At 52.5% G+C, this 18,594-nt stretch overlaps 1 protein-coding gene across 1 annotated transcript; it reads right to left on the reverse strand.

Annotated features, from left to right (window-relative positions):
- Positions 1-2,710: 2,710 nt before the first annotated feature.
- RAB1B (RAB1B, member RAS oncogene family) lies at positions 2,711-16,839 on the reverse strand. The gene is made up of 6 exons (XM_044448723.1): positions 16,701-16,839; positions 10,410-10,482; positions 8,624-8,719; positions 7,792-7,887; positions 5,800-5,931; positions 2,711-4,548 (listed from the first exon to the last, which is right to left on the reverse strand). The coding sequence occupies exons 1-6, from the start codon at positions 16,712-16,714 to the stop codon at positions 4,354-4,356; spliced, it is 606 nt and encodes a 201-aa protein (XP_044304658.1). The 5' UTR covers positions 16,715-16,839; the 3' UTR covers positions 2,711-4,353.
- Between the last annotated feature and the right edge of the window lie 1,755 nt (positions 16,840-18,594).

The following is an 18,594-nucleotide window of genomic DNA, read 5'->3' on the forward strand; positions in this document are numbered from 1 at the left end:
TTCAGCACACCAGCGGAGCCGAGTCGCCGAGGGGCCATGCTCGGTTCTGGCTGCAGCTCGACACCTGTTCAAAGGGAAGGGGGGTCAGGCAAGTCCGGGTGTTCACCCCCCCGCCCCCCATGTCAGCCTGCCTAATTCTGTGTGACGCATTGAGAAAAGCAGTCCAACAGCCCAGTGTAAATGGTACCTCTTAATAAATGCTGCACTTCTGTTCCGGGCTGCAAGAGTTACAGTGTGTGTGTGTGTGTGTGGCTGGGGGTGGGAATTACGGTACTCCAGATGCTGGCGCTCAGCTGCTGGGAGCCCTAGCCAGCATTACCGATGATGGACGATGGGATTCGGGAAGCTCACACATGCCTCACCTTTCCTGAGTTTCAGTAGCTCAAAAACATCTATGCCACAATTAGCCTGGTTTAATCCTGGGGTAGGTACTGGATTGCAAACCAAATCTTTATGATGTTTGATAAACGGGAAAAGTGCCTTCAGTCAGGCACTTTTAATTTTTTAAAATGCAAATGCTGAAGAACGATCACTCACCGGGTGCCATCTGCAGTTCCCAAACACTGACTTGAAGAACTAGCTAGCTGTTACCTGTGACTGACACCCTGCGCACACACCATACTTGCGAGAGGGTAAGGCTTCCTCCTGCAAGGTATTAAGAGCACAACCACTCGAAAATACTTGCAGGGATCGGCTCGCTTGGCAGCAGAATCTCGAAGCCTGCAGGATTTATCTGTCTCCAAGTGTTACACAGCCCTAGAGGGGCTCACCTCTGGTCTGTGGGCAACGAGCCCTCTTACGTCGTGCTCCTCTGTAAGGGAACGGCTTCCTGTATTCTAAGGGCAGAGAATCCGTAGCCCTCCGAGTTCTGATGGTCTACAGCTCCCACCAAATCTATGCTGGCTGTGTCTGATGGGGATTAAAGCCGTAAACATGTTGGACAACCCATGTTGACCCACCTAGAGATAAAGTAACTGCTTGTCCAGTAAACTGAGACATGATAGTTTGGAAGAACACCTGCTGGAAAATACGAGGTGTTTCACACCAGTGCTGCTTTTGCGTTTCCCACGGAGGTGCTTGGCTGGCCGTTGTGGGAACCAAATGCTGGGCCAGGGAGGCCTTTAGCCCGAACGGCTTCTGTCCTTAACACAGCCTCCCCCGCTCAGGAATCGCTTCTGTCTTAGCAGATTAATTTACCTCACACGGCTATAGCGCAATCCATGACGCTTTCACTAAGAAGCATGTGCCACCGGTTCTAGTGAAACTGACTTCCAGACACGTTCATAAGCACAGCACTGTAGCTGCTAAAAACCTAAACGCAAAGAAAAACAGGTGTGACGTTTGCTGGCTATAGGGCTTCCCAAAGAGAGTGATCCATGACAGATCTTGTTCTAAGCCTGCTTCAGAATTTGCGCTAACACATTTGAACCTTTGCAGCTGTACTTTAGGCAAATTGGCATGCTTACCCCTCCAGGGAGCGGCATGGGATAGGGCACATCAGGCCCTCTCCGAACAGCTGAGATTCTGTGCGCCGTTGTCACCTCTTGCCCAGTGCGGAAGCTAGGATCAGGCACGCAGATACAATTGGCTTATACTTTAAAAGGCAGGTTCCTAGACCTCAGGTTTGCAGTGAAACTTGGGTGGAAAGACATGCCTGCTCAACGTCATGGGTAGGCTGAGAAACGTAGAACGAATGCCTGAGATCTCCAGAGGGGAAACAGACCAAGAAAGAGTTGCCGAGTGTTTGCCTCGTCGGTAGGCGGGTTGTTAAAACAGGCAGCCAGAACCACAATTTGGAGGGCACACAGATAAGGTGACCCAGAGTGCAACTTGGAGCACATGGGCATGAGGGAGTTCCTCCAAAAGTCCATCATTAAAGGTGGGAAGACTTGGCTTGAGCCACGGTTAAAAGGTGCCCCTGGTTCGCTAGGTGGAACGCTAGTCCACATATAATCTAGAGAATGGGCTCCATCCAGCTTGCTACCCACAACTGCCTCGCACAATCTGTTTTCCTCTGTGATGGAAGACTGGTTTAACCGATTGGCTCGTCTCTCACCCTTTCGGGCACAATGGTGTGAAACCAAGCCAGAGGCGTGTCCTACCGCCCACCAAGCTTTCGAACAAGGGAAGCCCCGAAAAGGGGAGCTTCTGCGTGCCAAGCTGGGGTTCTACCACCGAGCCACAAGCCCTGTAGCTAACCCTAAATTTCTAAAGCATAGAAATGTTTTAATAAACAAACAAACAAACAAACCCTGCCTGGGTTGCACAGTAAAGTCAGACGCACGTGGAGGCTAAACCTACCATGGGGAAGAGGCAGCCATGGGAAGCCAGAACAAGCAGGCAGCTTGCATGCTCTGCTGAACGGTGCATTTACCACACAATCTCCCCGGCCTTTTAAGGAACAGAAACTGCCCACCACCTGTAACCGTAGGATGAGGTTTCTCTCTAGACATCCCGAAGACATAGGTATTACCTCCATGCAACCAGAAGTTTCTGAAAAGCCACCTGTTTGGCTCCATGATGGTAGCTTTCATCTGGGGCAAGGAAGGAGAATGCAAGAGGTGCCACCTCCCCTCTTGGCCCACCCACCTTTCACAGACAGGGCCCTGCAGCCAGCCCGTCCGGTGACATTCCCAACTCCCAAGCAACCATCTGCAAGCCATTCCAACACCCCTTCAGGGAAGTAAAACAAGGACTACACCACCAAGCCTGAAAATCCCTCATTTCGCAGAGGCTGGTTATGTTTTATTATTTTTTTCCTTTTCTCTTTTCCTCTCATTTGTGTTTTTAATTTCACTTGTGAAAAAAAAGCTGACAAACAAAACCTTCCACCCACTGCCTGGCCCAGCGGGGTCCCTGACATTCCTTAAATAAAGAGGGGGAGGGAGGGGGGAAGGGAAGAGGGAAGATGGAGGGACAGGGAAGCAATGCGGAAACGCAGCTTCCTGGTGCTGAGAGAGGTGGCGGGGGAGAGGCAGACACACGATACAGCATTCCTAGAAGCTGGGGCCCAGCACCAGTGGGACGGATGGGCTTCAATTTGGTCATTGATACCGGGAGAGGGGATCCGGCGACACAGCCTTGCGGTAACAGCAAGGGACTGAGGAACATCGGGACTGACGGGAGCCGAGACGGCCAAAGGCGAGTGGGACCACGCCTGGATCGTGCCCAAAGCCGCTCAGGTCGCAGGGGGACCGCCCCGCTGTCTGACGATACATTCATGGACTGGAATGCAGGAGCCGGGGAGCGGCGTGTGCCCCCAGCCTTCTCCCCTTCCTCCCACCGCAGGCTTGAGGAAGAATGGAGGAGTTATAAATTAGTTTGACGCACAGGACCCCACCCTGTGGGAGCAGCAGCAGCAGCAGCAGCAGCGGTGGCAGCGGTGCTAGTGGTGGAGGCTGGCCAGGGTTCAAACTCCCCTCCTGTGAGGGGTCACCACGATGTCCGTTCCTAGAGCAGGGTGAAGAACATGGGAAGTGGGGAGCGAAGGTGGCGGGGAGCTGCGGATCGTGGGGGCCCTGAGAGGAAGAGTTTCAGCGTGGGCAGGGGGCGGAGGGGGGCGGGGGATCATGTGGCGGCAGGACAACGTGGCGAGATGCAAGGAGCTACTTCGCGGCCGGCAGCGACCCCATCGGAGGCAGGCAAAGACGAGGGTGTCGCTTGTGGGGAGAAGCCGAGTGTGGGCGCCTGAAGGGGAGTGGGGGAGAGATGCAGCCAGCCGCCCCGGCCCTTCTCCGGGGCATCCACCCTGCAGGTGCGCCCCCCGCCAAAGGGCGGGGGGGGGGGGGGCAACAGGTACGTGGGGACGTGGGCCGGCCCCGAGCACGCCTGAAAGATCTGTGGGACCGCGGGGAAGGGGAGCCGGACGGGAAAGATACAAAAGCTCTGCTCCCAATTAGAAAACTCACGAGATGGGAGGACGGGGCGCGGGAAGGGGTTGACGGGAAGGGGAGCAAAACAGAACCAGCAAGAGAACCGTTGCCCAGACCTTGCCTAGGGGGGGGCCGCCCCCCCAGAGGGCAGGATCCAGCGTCAACGCCCCGCCCCCCGAGTGGTCAGGAAGCCTTTGGCCTGTACAGAGCCCACCCACCCCAAAACCCCCGCCTCCCCCGCCCCCACCCCCACCAGAGTTAAGTGGAAAAAAAAGAGATAGGCCAAGGGTACTCGGCAGCCGAGCGGGAAGGGGAGGGAGGCCCCGTCCCCCTCCGGCGAGGTATCATCCGGGAAAGCCGCCTTCCGAGAAGAAGAAAAGCGGGAGGGGGGGCTGGGCAGCGGAGGGAGGGGCAGGCTCCCTCGCCCAGCCTTCCCCGGGTCCCGGCCCCCTCCGCTCCGGCCCGGTCAGGTCCCTCCTCCTCAGCAGCAGCCGCCGCCGCCCTGTTTGACCGGAGTGCTGTCAATTTTCAAGTTGGGTCTGTCTCCGCCCGCCGTGGCGCCGGGGCCCATGCGCTTCTTGATCTCGGCCGCCATGGTCATGAACGACTGCTCCACGTTGGTGGCGTTCTTGGCGCTGGTCTCCAGGAAGGGGATCCCAAGCGAGTCTGCAAACTCCTGCCCCGGGAAGGTGAGGAGGAAGAGGACAGGTTAGAAGCAGAAACCTCCTCCGGCTCCGCTCAGAGACCCCAGCTCTCCCTCGCCCTGCTGGGTTTGAGTGATTCTGTGCTGGCCACTGGGGGAGTCTTTCTGGCTGAGGAGCAGGATAAAAATACCATCGCTAATTAAAATAAAATATTTCGCATACTTTCAGCTGCTGGAGAGCCCGAAAGATATAGCTGCAGCAGCTGGCCTCCAGCTGGCGGGCTCGTTGTGTGAGGCAATGCTCCCACATGGCCGGGCACCCCACACAAGCTGCCCCGTGTCCCAGGGAAAAGTTTAGGAATCGGAAGGTTCCCAAGGCAACCACATCTCCAAGGGAAGATGTTAACACTCGGTGCTTGGTCAAAGGGTGACGCTGGCTTGGATGAAGCAAGGTAAAAGGGGGAGAAAGCATGCACGATTTTTCTTATTTTGGGGGGGGGTGGCCCCCAATCCCCTCTGACTACAAGGACAGGAGCCCCCAGTGCGACGCTGGAGGGAGAACACTAGCAGAAACCCACTTGCAAAAGGGTCAATGGCTCCTGGCTATCTGAGCTCTGAACTGTACGCATCGATGGAATGGAGCAATGGGAAGCGGAGCGAAGAATAGAAGTTTTTTTATTTAAAAAGCTTTAAATACAAAATAAACCCCCATTCTCAGGGGCACTTGCGCAGCTCACGGGGCGATAGCGGGAATGCCAGATGTTGCTTTTACGTGGCCCACTTGTTTGACCTGGCATCAAACCACTGGAGTAATCAAGCAACACCCCCCTGCCCCCCCAGACCAGATGCGGTCTGGTTCTCCCCAGCTGTTTGGCTCACCCCGAAGCCGGGCATTTTGGCGAAGAGCTCGGACCCCACCTCTCGCTCCAGCTCAGCCCATGAAAACTCCACCCTGGAAGGCTGCATTTTGATTGATTGATTGATTGATTGATTTCCTGCCTTTTTCCTACAAAGGGCTCAAGGCAGCTTACATCTCCTCCTCCATCTTATCCCCACAACAACAACAACCCTGTGAGGTAGGTTGGGCTGAGAGTCCGTGACTGGCCCAAAGTCGCCCAGCTGGCTCCATGGCTGAGCAGGGACTTGAACCCGGATCGCCTGAGTCCCAGTCCCAGGCTCTTAACCACTACGCCACACTGGCTCTCACATTTTGCGAGACGTGGGCCCCGTTTGCCAGAGGGAGCTGCCCCCAGTGCGGCCCCCAAGCAACCCCTGGGCCCTCACCTTGGCAGTTGTGTAGTCCACCACTTTCTTCGTGGTCAAGTCGCACTTGTTGCCCACGAGGAGCTTGTTCACGTTCTCACTGGCGTAGCGTTCAATTTCCTGCAGCCACTGCTTCACGTTGTTGTAGGACTCCTGTGGGATGCAAGCACAGCGGGGCAGAGGATGAGGATGAGGACGAGCTGCGGCCGAGGGCCGGCTCCCGGCCACGCAGCGACGCGGGGGATGAAGCTGAAGCACCGCGCAGGGGAGCAGGCCCACGGCGGCTTCGCTGTGTGACGATGCCTGCGCGATGCTGACAGCAAAGCCAGGGCGGCCCAGCGCTCTGGCCTCGGCCTTCCACTGAACACCCTGGCTATGGAATGCGCTCCCTGGGGAGGTCTGCCTGGCGCTGTCATGATATGCTTTTTGGCGCCAGGTTAAGACCTTTTTATTCAACCAATATTTTAATGTTAATAGATCACTAGCATCATCATCTGTTTTAACTTATTCTAATAATTAATTTTATTTACTTCAGTTGTGGTACACCTAATTTATTATTGTTGGGGTATGTTCGTTGCATTTGTAGATTTTATTGTAAGCCGTCCAGAGACGAAAGTGATGGACCGCCTAGAAATATCCAAAATAAAATAAACTGAGTTTCCAGTTCTCAGGGCTAGGGACATGTGTCCCACCCAAACACAAGGCTTGAAGTCACCGCGTCCTTGCGTGGAACGGGGCTTTACTCATCCATTAATAGCTTTGCAGTCACCATTATGGGGATAAACCCGTCTCTTACTCCAGCATGGCCTGTGCTAATCTGTGGCAGGAACGGGGAGCCGCATCTCAGGCTCTCTGAACAGAGAACTGCTTCCGATTCAACGCACATTCTCACCAGCAACTAATCCCTGCAAACCCCCGACGGAACTAAGACCCGAATGCCTAAAACAGCACCAGCTCCCATAACCACCTGCCTGTGCGTCGAAGCGGCAGAATGTGGCTCTTCTTGAGCTTCATCGGTAGAAATGGCACGTTTTGTACGCTTAAGGGAGAAGGGCTTTTGGTGGGGCAGTGCTACGAGTTCGGGATGTCCTCCCAGAACAACGCGACATTCTTTCTGGCACCGGTCAAAATGTTCTCTTGCCCCATCGCTTTAACCGGATGGTACAGCTTTTTTGGCTGGCTGAATCGCTTCTTTTGATGCCTCTCCATTTTATTTTTTTTATTTTTTGTTGCACGGTGGGTGAGCGATGTGGCATGTTCGTGCAGCTCTGGGACCCAGTTTTGCGGGCAGAGGGTGGCTCCGAAACTGCTAACTGTACAGGGCAGGTAACTTCTGGCAGATGCCTCCGTTAGCAGCAGACCATTTGTGGCAAGGGGATGGGGTGGAGGCCTTGTAGACTCGCCCCCCTTTCCACAGCTCCTCGTGCTCAGGGCTAGATGCACCCTGCCAGGGCTCTCCCTGCAGCACTCGAGGCTCCCCCTCAGCTCCAGCGCGGTGCTCTGCTCTCCCTCACTCTTTCTTAGACTTTTCCCACTCTCGGCAGTTGCTCTTCAGCTCCGCTTTCCCGCTGGCTGCAGAGGCAGGCGGCCTGCTGTGATTTGGGCTGCCAGGAGGGAGTCTTGGGGTGGGGGATTCGGAGACCTGATGCTAGTCTAGCGCAAGCTGGAGGGGGGCCGTGGAGAAGAGGAGAGTCCAAGAAGCATCGGTCCAGGAGCTGCGATGGGAAGGAACCGAAGGGGGCAAGTGCAACCTGACTGGAGAGCTGCAGCGATGTGCCGTGAAGCCACCAGAGGGGAAAGGGAATGTGGGAGACAGAGAACGGTGCCGACCCACACTGGGAGTGGCTTTCGCAGGCAGCGCTCGGGTGCAGGAAGGAGCACCCCGAATCAGAGTGGATAGGGAAGACTGCTCCTCTTCTTACACTCTCTCTCTCTCTCTCTCTCTCTCCAGTTCTGCTTCCCCACCTCACTGTTCCAACCAGCCCCTCATTCGCCGCGCGGTGGTTGCCGTACCTGATCCGTCACATCATACACCACAATAATGCCGTGTGCTCCTCGGTAGTAGCTCGAGGTGATGGTCCGAAACCGTTCCTGCCCGGCTGTGTCCCACTGGAAAGGGAAGAGAAGTGGGAAGGCGACAGATGAGCGCAGCACCTTGAGCGGCATCCTGTGGAATGATGCTACAGGCCTCGCAAAGTCACACATTCCCTTACGGAAGTAACGCTTTTCCTCCCTCCCCTTCGCCCACCCACAGGAGCGAGGAACCTGTCCAGGAATTGGGACTAGAAGCACACTTCACAGAGCAGTCCCCACATCCCGCAGGGGAAAACGCTCCGGTGCTGTCGGAATGAGGGGAATTATCATGGATCAGCCAACAGCTGCTTATTATCCGATGCAAAATCTGGGCCGAGAGGGCAGCATGGCCTCCATCACACTGAGGTGAAGGGAACAAAAAAGGCAGAATAAAATTTTACTAAATCACTACTTGAGAGGTGAAGCTGTGGGGTTCCTGGTCTGCACAGCATTAGCCCACGCCACCGGGACGAACGTCGCTGGTACTGGGATGGATGGCAGTGCCCTACAACCTTTATCCCTGCAGTAAGCCAGGACAGGGGGTAACAGCAGGGATTCTCCAAGGGAGCAGGGCTTGGAGGCCACCCCACAGCCCCCGGAGGGATCCAAGGTGTCTCTGCAGGGAAGGAGTGGAAACTCAAACTCCACAGGCTGGTTCGGGCCTGTGGGCCACAAGTTCACCTCCCACGCAGAACATGGCTGCTTTGGGGGCTTGTTTCAAGGCCTTCTGGAGAAGCGGGCCACCTGCTGGTTTTGCCAACAGGACACTCACAATCTGCAGTTTGATGGTTTTGCCATCCAGCTCAATGGTGCGGATTTTGAAGTCTACGCCGATGGTGCTGATGTAGCTCTCTGTGTAGGTATCATCCTGGGGGGAAAGAGGAGAAGGGAAGAGAGAGTTTAATCGGCAGGAGGGAGTTGAAGGCCCAACTCCTCTCAATTCCCACGTGCTTGGACATGCCTCAAAATATACAGCCCTTCCAACAGAGAAAATCCTGAAATGTGCACAAGAACAACCAGGAAGGGAGCAGCTTTTTTAAAAAAATAACTGTATGCAAGTTGCTTAATTTGTTTGATCCACAGAATTTGGAGCAACCTTAACCATATGCCTAGAGCACCCTTTGGCAAGGAAGCACCTGAGTGGGATGCCTACTCAATCCACGCTTCAAATCGCAAAGTCTGCCAGAACCAACTTTCCCCTCACGTTTGCACATAACTTAGAGCAGGGGTGGGAGGAAGGCTGAGAGGAATCTACTGTGAGATCGTCGGCTGATCTGTAGTTGATCTACAAATCAGAGCAACAGAAGGAACTCTGAAGCTTCTTGCCTCTAGCTTAGGTGATGGGGGGCAGTTCTTGAGGGGCCAAAGTGGCTTTTTTGTGAGACTGGTTCTGATGCTAAGTATAAATCCCGAGGATAAGCCCGGGAGCAGAGGCACCTTGCTCCTTATTTCTCAGCACGGAGCGACCTCCTTGAGCTGCATTTTGTAAGTGGCCCTTGCACTCGTGTGCAAGCCCACCTGCGGGTCTGAATTCCGCCCAACCCTGTTCCAGGTCAACCGTCACCCCCACCTCAACTGGATTTCAGGGAAATCAGGTGTTCGTCAAGAGCCCACTGGGGTTTCTCAGTGACCAGGAGGAGGCGTCACTGGCTTCCCCGAACAGTTTTCCCCAGCACGACCCCTCTTCCCTCTGCACTGCCAACAGTCGCTCCCCAATAAAGTCACGTCAGAATTAACCAAGGCACTGTTGTATCTCAAGCCCACCCTGTGATCAAAGGCAGGGAACGAAGAATCTGCTTAGAACCCCAAAATGCACCCTAAATGGCAATTCACTCAAATGTCAGCAACGCTTTTATTTTCCCTCTGCGCATTTCAGTTTTTGGGCTTGGCCAGCCGTGGGGAAGGTGCCCTGGAACGCTGCACCGAGCTGTCCCCACGAGGGCCAAGCCACTTTCAGGTGCCACAGCTGCGCAGCCGAGCTCTCCTCCCAGCCATCACGTTGGAGTCTCTTCCTTTCTGCCCTTGCGTGTTTTCTGGCTTTACCGGTTGACTATGAGCCTGCAGGCACAAAGTTTATACAGGGCCCAGAAAAAAGCAAACCTATTACCACTTGAACTCAGTTAAGGAGGTGAAGGTGGGTGCGAAAGCTTGTCTCAAAATGGGTTCATGCCTTTGAACATGACTTGGCACCACTTCAGTTGGCAAGACGGGTATGGAAAGAGCTCCCGTAGGGCAATAGCGTTTTTAAAAAGTTTATCTAGAACCACCCGCCACAAATCCCTGGGGCGACGGGAAAATAGGACTAGAGAAAACACACTAGTGCTCTGAAAATAGTGCTCTTTGTAGAATATTTTCCTTGGTGGCAGAGGAGGGTGGGAGGGGGGAAGAGCGCAAGATTCTGGAAGATTATTAGTCACACGGCTTTGCGCCTGCTTCCTGGGCCCACAAGGCCCTGAAACTGCTTATCACCAAGAGGCTGCTCAGATCAGCTGCCTTCCCTTTGATAGAGCAACTGTGGGTAAGGACGGCTCCCGCTTTGGGTGTGGCGAAATACTCACAGCGAACCGTAGCAAGAGGCACGACTTCCCCACACCGGAGTCGCCAATCAGAAGCAGCTTGAACAGGTAGTCACTGGAAAACAGGCAAGGGGCAAGCTGACACGGGTGCAGAGAGTGCCCCACTGCATCTCATTGTTCCCAGGGCTCCCTTTGCTTTCTGGATACCATGTAGAAAGCCCGGACAGTCCTACCCCAGCAAAGGGCACGTCGCCCTTCTAGGAATGGAGCAGGAAGCGCAAAAGCGGGGAGAGCACCGAATGATCAGTTGCTGGGGAAAAGCACTGGACCCCATGGCCAGCTGCAGGACACTCAAAGCACCAGGCAGGAAGCTCAGGGAAGCTGAGCTTGGCCCCTGGCCTGAGGTTCTCCATCCAGAGTACAAGGTCCTGCTTTCCTGGAAATTCGAGCTCAAGGTGGAGAATGAAGGAGTAACCACCTTGGAACGACGGGACGGCATTCGAAGGCATTCTGATAGTTACCTACTGCAGAAATCCGCAAGAAGACGGCTCGGCCACAAAGCAGGAGAGCCGTACCCACCCCCACTCCCCTCCAAAACATGTCTGCAAAAGTCCGCAACATCTGTAGCACACAGATGTTCTGCCAAGGTGAAATAGGACAGAAAATGGTTGTATCTTTGACTTGGTGCTCCATTTCCTTATGTTCTCATTTTGCTGGGTACTCAAGCTTGGACATGGTTTGGATGTACTGGACAGAGTAACAAGTCATTAGTCAGATAATTCAGCTTTCAAGTGCTACCACCTCAGAGCAGAGATTCCTGTACTTACCTGGAAAGCCACGGGGCAAGGATCTGTGTTTGCCATAGTTACAGGCTATTTCTAGGGGCCTTGAAAATTTAGCTGCTCTTGGTGGTCGGGGCTGGAGTCTTGCCTCTAATGCCACATCAAGTTTTTGAGGACTTGGGAAAGAGGGAGCACTTATCCCTATTATATGGGCTTCAGAAGCACTCAGACTGCCTCTAAGGCCAGAAGAATCTACCCATCCAATGCTAGCTTTAGATGCAGCTGACAAACAGAAGCTTTTACTTAATTAGTCCTTGTCCTAATTAAAAGATGTGGTCGACTGCATCAAGCGCTACTGCAGATCTCTGGCTGCAAGTCTAGTGTTGTCCATGAATTGCCAAGTTGTTATTTACACAGAAGCCCAAATATGCGAAGAGGGGAGCCAGCAAAAGCTCCAAAGTTCTTACTCCCAGGTGGGAGACGGAGCACACCAGGGGTAACTATACTCCCTTCCCCACTCGCCTGTAAATTTCTCCCCACTGCAACACTGCACATCCAGCAATGCTAACCATGACTGGCTTTAACCAGTGTTGCTAACACACTTCCAAACTCTGGTTCAAAGCTCTACATAGTTTTGCCGGCCAGACAAAGAGCCACTGTTTTTGACACCGGCAGGTTTTACAACTTATCCCTAGCCCTTCCAAAGCAGGAAGGAAACCCCACAGCCTTGCGTGTTCAGGAAAAACAAAATGCCAGCTGAGCACCGGACCTTCTCCTGTCATCTTTCAGACCTAGATTGCTTCCCCTTCCTGTCTGGAAGGGCCCTGGAGACGCTGCCCAGTGTCACCCCAACACATCTGAAGGCACAGGCCCAGCAAGCCACGACTGGCATCAGCTCAGCAGCGGTCCTGTGGTGTTGTGCCAGACCGCCCAGGCCATCCTACCCAATCGCTCCCTGAAGCAGGCAGGCCCCCGGGGTCAGGCTGTTCTCTCCCATGAACTGAACGGCAAGCGCGGCCAAGAGGCAAGCGCAGCCAACAGTCGGAAGGAAGGAAGTTTCTTAACTAGAGCGTTCGACTGGGGGTGCAGGAGAAGTGACAGGAAACAGGAGAGTCACGAGAGAGTGCGCTGGCGTTTTTCCTTATTAAGCACCACGGGGAAGAACTATCCCTAATCTTCTGCGGGTGAGGAAAGCAGTGGCATCTGCAAAACCAAGAGGTACTCCTAGTCGGGACCCCGGGTTCAGGCATCGAGCTCCAGCCACAGGCTCAGGAAGCCTCCTAAATACCACCGACATCGAGGCGCTGCTACTCCCGGCCCGTTCAGCAAGCACAAGTTCTGCGCCTTCCGGCTTGGCACTGACACAAAACGGGCTCCAGAAAATGAGCCTGAGCGAGACAGAAGGCAACCACAATTCTCGATTCAGAAGCCTCGCTACACCACTTTTTAAAATCCATTTGCCAGGTGGCACCAAGGGCGAACATCCTTTGCTCTCCAGCAGAGAGGTACTCCCAGCCAACACAGCCCAGCCGGACAGATCGAAAAAATTCAGGGTGGCCAGATGGTAAATCCAACCCATTCCAAGCAGATGGGGCAGAACCTGGGGGTTCGCTGGCTTCACATCAGTCCGTGCCTCAGGGCAGACCCGGGGGCAAACCGTGACCTTACGCACAGTTGTGGACCAGCAGCCATTCTCTCTCTACACCTAGTTCAAGGCAGTATCTTTCTCTCCAGAACGCCAGCCATTCCTTGAGGGCTACGAGCACATGCCAAGTATTTCAGTCCTAGGTCGATATGAAGCCAAGACCTCCTCTGTAGCTATTAAGGTACAGACTGAATCAAATGTTTATTTATCCGATTTCTATCCCACTTTTTCCTTACCACAAACTCCAAGTGGCTTACTGCTGCTGCTGTCACTCTTATCCCCACAACAACAACCCTGTGAGGTGGGTTGGGCCCAGAGTCTGTGACTGGCCCACAGTCACCCAGTTGGCTCCATGGCTGAGCAGGGGATAGAACCCAGATCACTGGTCCCAGCCCCGCACTCTCAGCCACGACACCATCCTGGCCACAAATGTCCACAGGCCCAAGGGGCTCTGCTCCTGAGATCTTCCCCAGCAGAGCAGGCTTTAATGCAAGAGGATTCCAGCTCCAGCCATGGAGACAAGAGGCTGCCTCCGTTCTAAGGCCAGCTTACCACCGGAGTGAACTCCTGCTCTGCTTGCCCGAGCGAGCACTTAATGTGATCCTTAGCCATTAAGGGTTCAAAGTGCTTCAGGGATACTTTCCTCAGCCCCTCGTGGTGAGGTAATTCAGGATTAGGTTTCTTCCCCATACCACGCCCCTATTAAGCTTAGGAGGCAGAGAATCATGGCCTGAGCGAGGCTGCTTAGCAAGGCAATGGAGAAGCCAGAATTCCACTGAGGCTTCTGGGTTCAGCAGCAGGTCTCTTAGCTGCTTACTGCACAAGCTTTCTCCCACGGTGCACAGCAGAGTCTTGGCTCAACCGGAGTTTGGAAGGGGACCCTGTTTGTCATCAGCATCTACAAAGACGCAAACGTCTATAGTCAACACTTCCAGCTGCCATTAGCTTGGCTCAATCATCAGTCCACTGGGAAAGGCATTTGGGAGCAACAAAATTAAACAGCACCAGAGCAGAAAGTCCTGTTCTTTAACCTCAGATATTATCTTGTCTCACACAAGCCAAAGCTGCCTTTGCCCTCACCTTCACCAGGAGGCTCATCGGAGACCACAGGAACCATGGCCATCCTCGGATGCCGGGAATGAACCCTTTGAGGGCTGGCGCAGAGCAAAAGGTGTGTTAAGCCATCTTCTTGGGTAGCAAGTAAGCCCTTGGCAGTTAGCCAATATGTACTCTGCAAACTGGAGCCCAGGTGAGTCGCTCGCCTGTAGGATGTTGTACTGGTCTGCCCAGGTTAAGAAAGCACCAGTCATGCAAGCATTCCTTGGCCTGCATCCATTCTAACTGTCACTTCACATCATGATGTGACCAATCATTATTCATGGCTTTGTATGAGCCAAAGCTGATCAAAAAAGCAGAAAAGCTTTGACTGCTGCATTTTTTAATTTATTTATTGGGGTATTTTTGCCCTGTCCAATACGTTGTGGGTCTCTGGACAGATTTGACCAGAGGAGAGATGGAATGACAATTGGTTTGTTTCACATTCAAATGTGAACCCATCTGGTTTATACTTCTCAAATACATGAACCAGAATGCTAAAGCTTTTTCCTACTTCAACAAATTTTGCTAGATAGTTCCCCAGTTTTAAAAGACCATTTTTATACAGGCAAAATTACATGTGGAAGTGCATGAATTAGTAAAGAACGTCTGCAAAGAATCCATACACATTTGGACATGTGAATTTTCAAGCAGATTTAAAAACTACATTGCAAGCTGAAGCAGAAACAAGTTGGAATGAACTTGTCCTTGAAAAAAAAAGTGACCATAACTTAAAGTAAAACTGACCAATCTATCTCGCTATAGGAAAAAACTCCATTGTCATTGGACCCTGGGATCTCAGAAATTCCTCTTACTTGGGTTTTGAGACTTCCTTGCTAACTGTGGCTGGAAGTCTGCCTCTCCAGCTACAACCAAATGTGCTTCTGAGCACCTGCAGAGCATGTAGCCTCTCACGGTTGTAGGAAATACCAGGAACAACTTTGGAACAACCCTAAAGGACTTTATCAAAGGAAACCCTCCCAAGAACAGCTTCTTATACAAAAATAAAGCTAAGCAAACTGAAAAACCTCTTCAGAACGTAAGCTCCTCAAAAGATAGACAGGTTAACCTGCTGTCTGAAAACAAACAAGTTTATAGTAGGATACAGTCCATATGAACAGATGCACGAAAAACTCGATTCAGTGGGAAAAAAAGAGCATGAAGAGGCTTATCAGCAGACTTTAAACAACCACTTGTCTGGGCAAGCAGATACCTTCCTTCATAAACCAACGGATAGCACAAGCACACATCAGTGGGAACAGTAAGAGAGAAAAGCCGGGGGAAGTCAGGAGATATTTCTATTAAATAAAAACATTTGCACTACATAGGAAGTGAGAGAAGAGGCTAAGAAGAGTTTACACGCCGATTTATTTGGAACCCAGTCCCGCCAAGTTCAACAGAGCAGACCTCCCAAGTAAGAGTGAACTGAATTGCAGCCTTAGGAGAGTTTAAAAGAGGGAAGGAGAGGGAATGTGGCTGTATTTCGGGTAAATAAAACATGCAGAGCTGTACACATGCACCAGCATAAAAGGGCAAGCTTTTATGCTTCACCTTGCCAGCAAAAATCCTTTGTCTCTCTCCCAGTCCTCTATCCATGTGTAAATGAGAATTACACACGCTCATTTGAGGCATTATGTAATTTAACAAGTCACCTTAACATTGGAACCAAATAGAAAAGGAGAAGTGTGCCCTCAGTCAAGGGTGTAAAAGAGGGATATAGAAAGAAGCCATGATTACTGTATGGCGAACAGCCTTCTTTAAAAGAAGGAGCAGAGGAGGAGGAGGAGGAAAAAGAAGGAAAAAATAGGGAAATGGAGCAAGACAGGGCAAGAAGAGAATAGTACAGGAGACTAACTGTGCAAGAGGCAGAGGGAATGGTACACTTCAAAATGCAAAGGGATAGCCAGGGTGGCATAGAAACTGATGGTTAGCCAGGGATTCAGGAGACCCGGGTTCCAGTCCCAGCCATGTAGCCCCCTGGAGAACTTTGGGCTGCAACGGACTCTCAGCCTAACCTACTTCACATGGTTGTTGTGAAGGCAAAAAGGAAAGAGGAGCATTATGTAAGTCAACTTGTGGTCCTTGTAGCACAAGGAAGGACATGACATACATATAATACATCTCTTTATAATAGCTATATTTATTGCCAAGGCGGTGTAACAATTACAACGCTGATGTGAGATTTGAGAGATCCCGGTACTAAGCCCACTCCCCACAATAAAGCTCACTGGGGCCTCTCGGGGCCAGTCACTAACTTTCAGCCTAACCTACCTCACAGGGTTGTTGTGAGAGCTAACATGCAAAGGAGCAGGAAGCTCAAAGCAGCCGCCTTGAATTGCTTACAACAAGGGTAGGAAAGTGAAGACGAGCTATAGCTATAATTAATTAATCAGGCCAAGAAATAGCAGCCGAGGCCCAGGGAGAGAAAAGCAACACTTCAAGAGGCTGACAATTGGAAGGAAAGGAAGCGGCCCCAAAAAACGCGGGGGCCAAGGGGGGGGGGCTGAACCGCGGAAGGAAACAGCCCCAGCGGCGAATACACGGTGGGGGCTTCGTCTCCCTGCCGCTTCCCCCGAGAAGCAGAAGGGGGCACCGAGGAAGGCAGGCCCGGCGCCTCTGCTCCGCCGAGCTTTCCTCCCCGGCTGTCAGCGACGCCCACAGGAGAGGAGAGGAGAGGAGAGGAGGGCCGGGCCGGGCCTACCTAGGCCTCGTATTAAGGCTGGGGGGTCAGGGAGCCCTGCATTGGGCGATAGGGCAACCTCCTCCCTCCCGCAGCCCCCGCGTCAACCTCGGTGGTCGGCGGACACTCACTACTCGGGGTTCATGGCGGCTCCTCCGCGGTGGGTCGGCGGCTGGCTGGCTGCTCCCTTCCCTCCCTCCTTTCCTTCCTCCTTTCCTTCCTGGCTGGCTGCTCCGGTCGCTCCCTCACACAAGATGGCGGCGACAGCTCCCTCCTCCCCTCTCCCTCCCTCTTTTGCCCCCCAGGTGCGAATTATCAATGCGCATGCGCACTCGACGCGGGGCGTGCTGGGAATTGTAGTCTTCCCCCCTCTCCACCCGGAACTCTCGTCCTTAGACCGGCCGCCTTTCGAAGAACTCCGAACCTTCCTTTGCCCGGCCGCGCGGCACGACGGGAAAGGGCGTTCCAAACTCACACGTCACGCGCAAGCTCCTCACCCCACTCCTGGCGTCCGCGTGACGTCAGTAGAGCTCGCCCTACGGCAGCCCGTCTGGCCAAAGGGCGTTGCGCGGCGCAGTGTGTGCGAAAGCGCGGCCGGCTCCCCCCCCGGGTGACGAGCCGTCAAATTATTACACTTAGATCCTGCTTTTTTTTTCCGCGAGGGGCATGCCCAAGGCGACTTGCATCGCCCTCATCCTGCTCGCCTTTCTGTCCTCACAACAGCCCTGTAAGGTGGGTCGGACGGAGTCCATCACTTAGCCAAACACCCAGTTCGCTTCATGGCGACACAGGGTCCAGGACCCGGAGCTCCTGAGTCAGTCCAGTACTTGGGCCATTGCATCTCACGGGATCTCAAATGATGTAAGTCTGCTACTATTTGACCTCTATTATCCATAAGCAAAACAGTATGTTTGAATACTATATATTTTATTTGCATATGTGTATATTAACTTTATTTTAACATGAATAAAATTACTATTAAGGTATTAATTTTTGTGCTTGTATTTAAATATGAGTGTGTGCATATGATTTCTATACACCACAATCAATCATCAATATCTCTTCCAAGTGCAAACTTGGAGAGGGGCTCAGAGGGGAGCAACAGCCTTTTCACTGGTGGCTCCATAACCATGGAATGCTGGTGCCAGCTGTCTCATCCTTTTGGCCCCAGGCTGACAGCACTTTATGCCAAGGCATTTAAGAATATCTTGGGATGTTTTTTGGGTTGAGGGGAAGACTACCTCAAGGTCTGCTCTGTACTAAATATTGTAGCCGTTTTAAAATTTCGGACATTTCTGTGTTACTGTTTTGTTTTATGAACTGGTATAATCCTCCCAGAGAACTACAGAAATAAATAAAAATGCACTAATTCATCTCAATTGTGGCATGTTTAAATATAGATTGGAGGCACACGGACAACATACCTATAAACTATCTTTTTGCAATATTACATTATGCACTTCTTTTGCATAATGTGTGTTAAAATGTAAAAAGCAATCCTATTCTTGTCATTGATATACACTTGGGACTAAACTTTAGTGCTCTCCTCGTCAATCAGTGTTTGGGGAATGGAAACAAGTTTAGGCAAGGGAATATGGTCCTCTCAGAGAGCTCAGACGATCACACTGGATTTAACCCCCAGGCCTGAGGTTCTATGAGCACCCTCACAGGTGACAAGTTTGAAAAAGACACACGTTTAAGTTGTGCTTCAGATCTGCCATACACAGCAATAGGCCAGCTAAGAGGGCCAAGCATGTTCGTGTCCAGCACAGGGGAGATGAAGCAGCTCAGAAATATTTTCTATTCCAGCATGCTGTGGAAGGGGGAATAGAAGACTGATACGACTTTTACTGAGTTCTGGAACTGAATGTCGCTGTGCGTGATTAAGGGGTAGGGGGAATATGGGGAAGGCTCACGTAGCTGTCTGCTACAGGTACAAAAGACACAGCCAACATCTTGATTCTCTGAAACGCCTACCTTCGCCCCCTTCTTTGTCAAGGTTTTGCTGTGGGTGGAATCATTCTC

The sequence above is a fragment of the Varanus komodoensis genome, unplaced genomic scaffold, assembly GCF_004798865.1.
Source record: "Varanus komodoensis strain SLA01 unplaced genomic scaffold, ASM479886v1 scaffold55, whole genome shotgun sequence".
Classification (NCBI taxonomy): Eukaryota; Metazoa; Chordata; class Lepidosauria; order Squamata; family Varanidae; genus Varanus; species Varanus komodoensis.

What these genes read in the sequence shown, in the direction of transcription:
- RAB1B (XM_044448723.1), bottom strand. An exon ending in AAACCATCAAACTGCAGATT is followed by an intron (nt 7,888 to 8,623) that starts GTGAGTGTCCTG and finishes TTCCCTTTCCAG; the next exon opens with TGGGACACAGCCGGGCAGGA. An exon ending in TGGACTACACAACTGCCAAG is followed by an intron (nt 4,549 to 5,799) that starts GTGAGGGCCCAG and finishes TTCCCGGGGCAG; the next exon opens with GAGTTTGCAGACTCGCTTGG.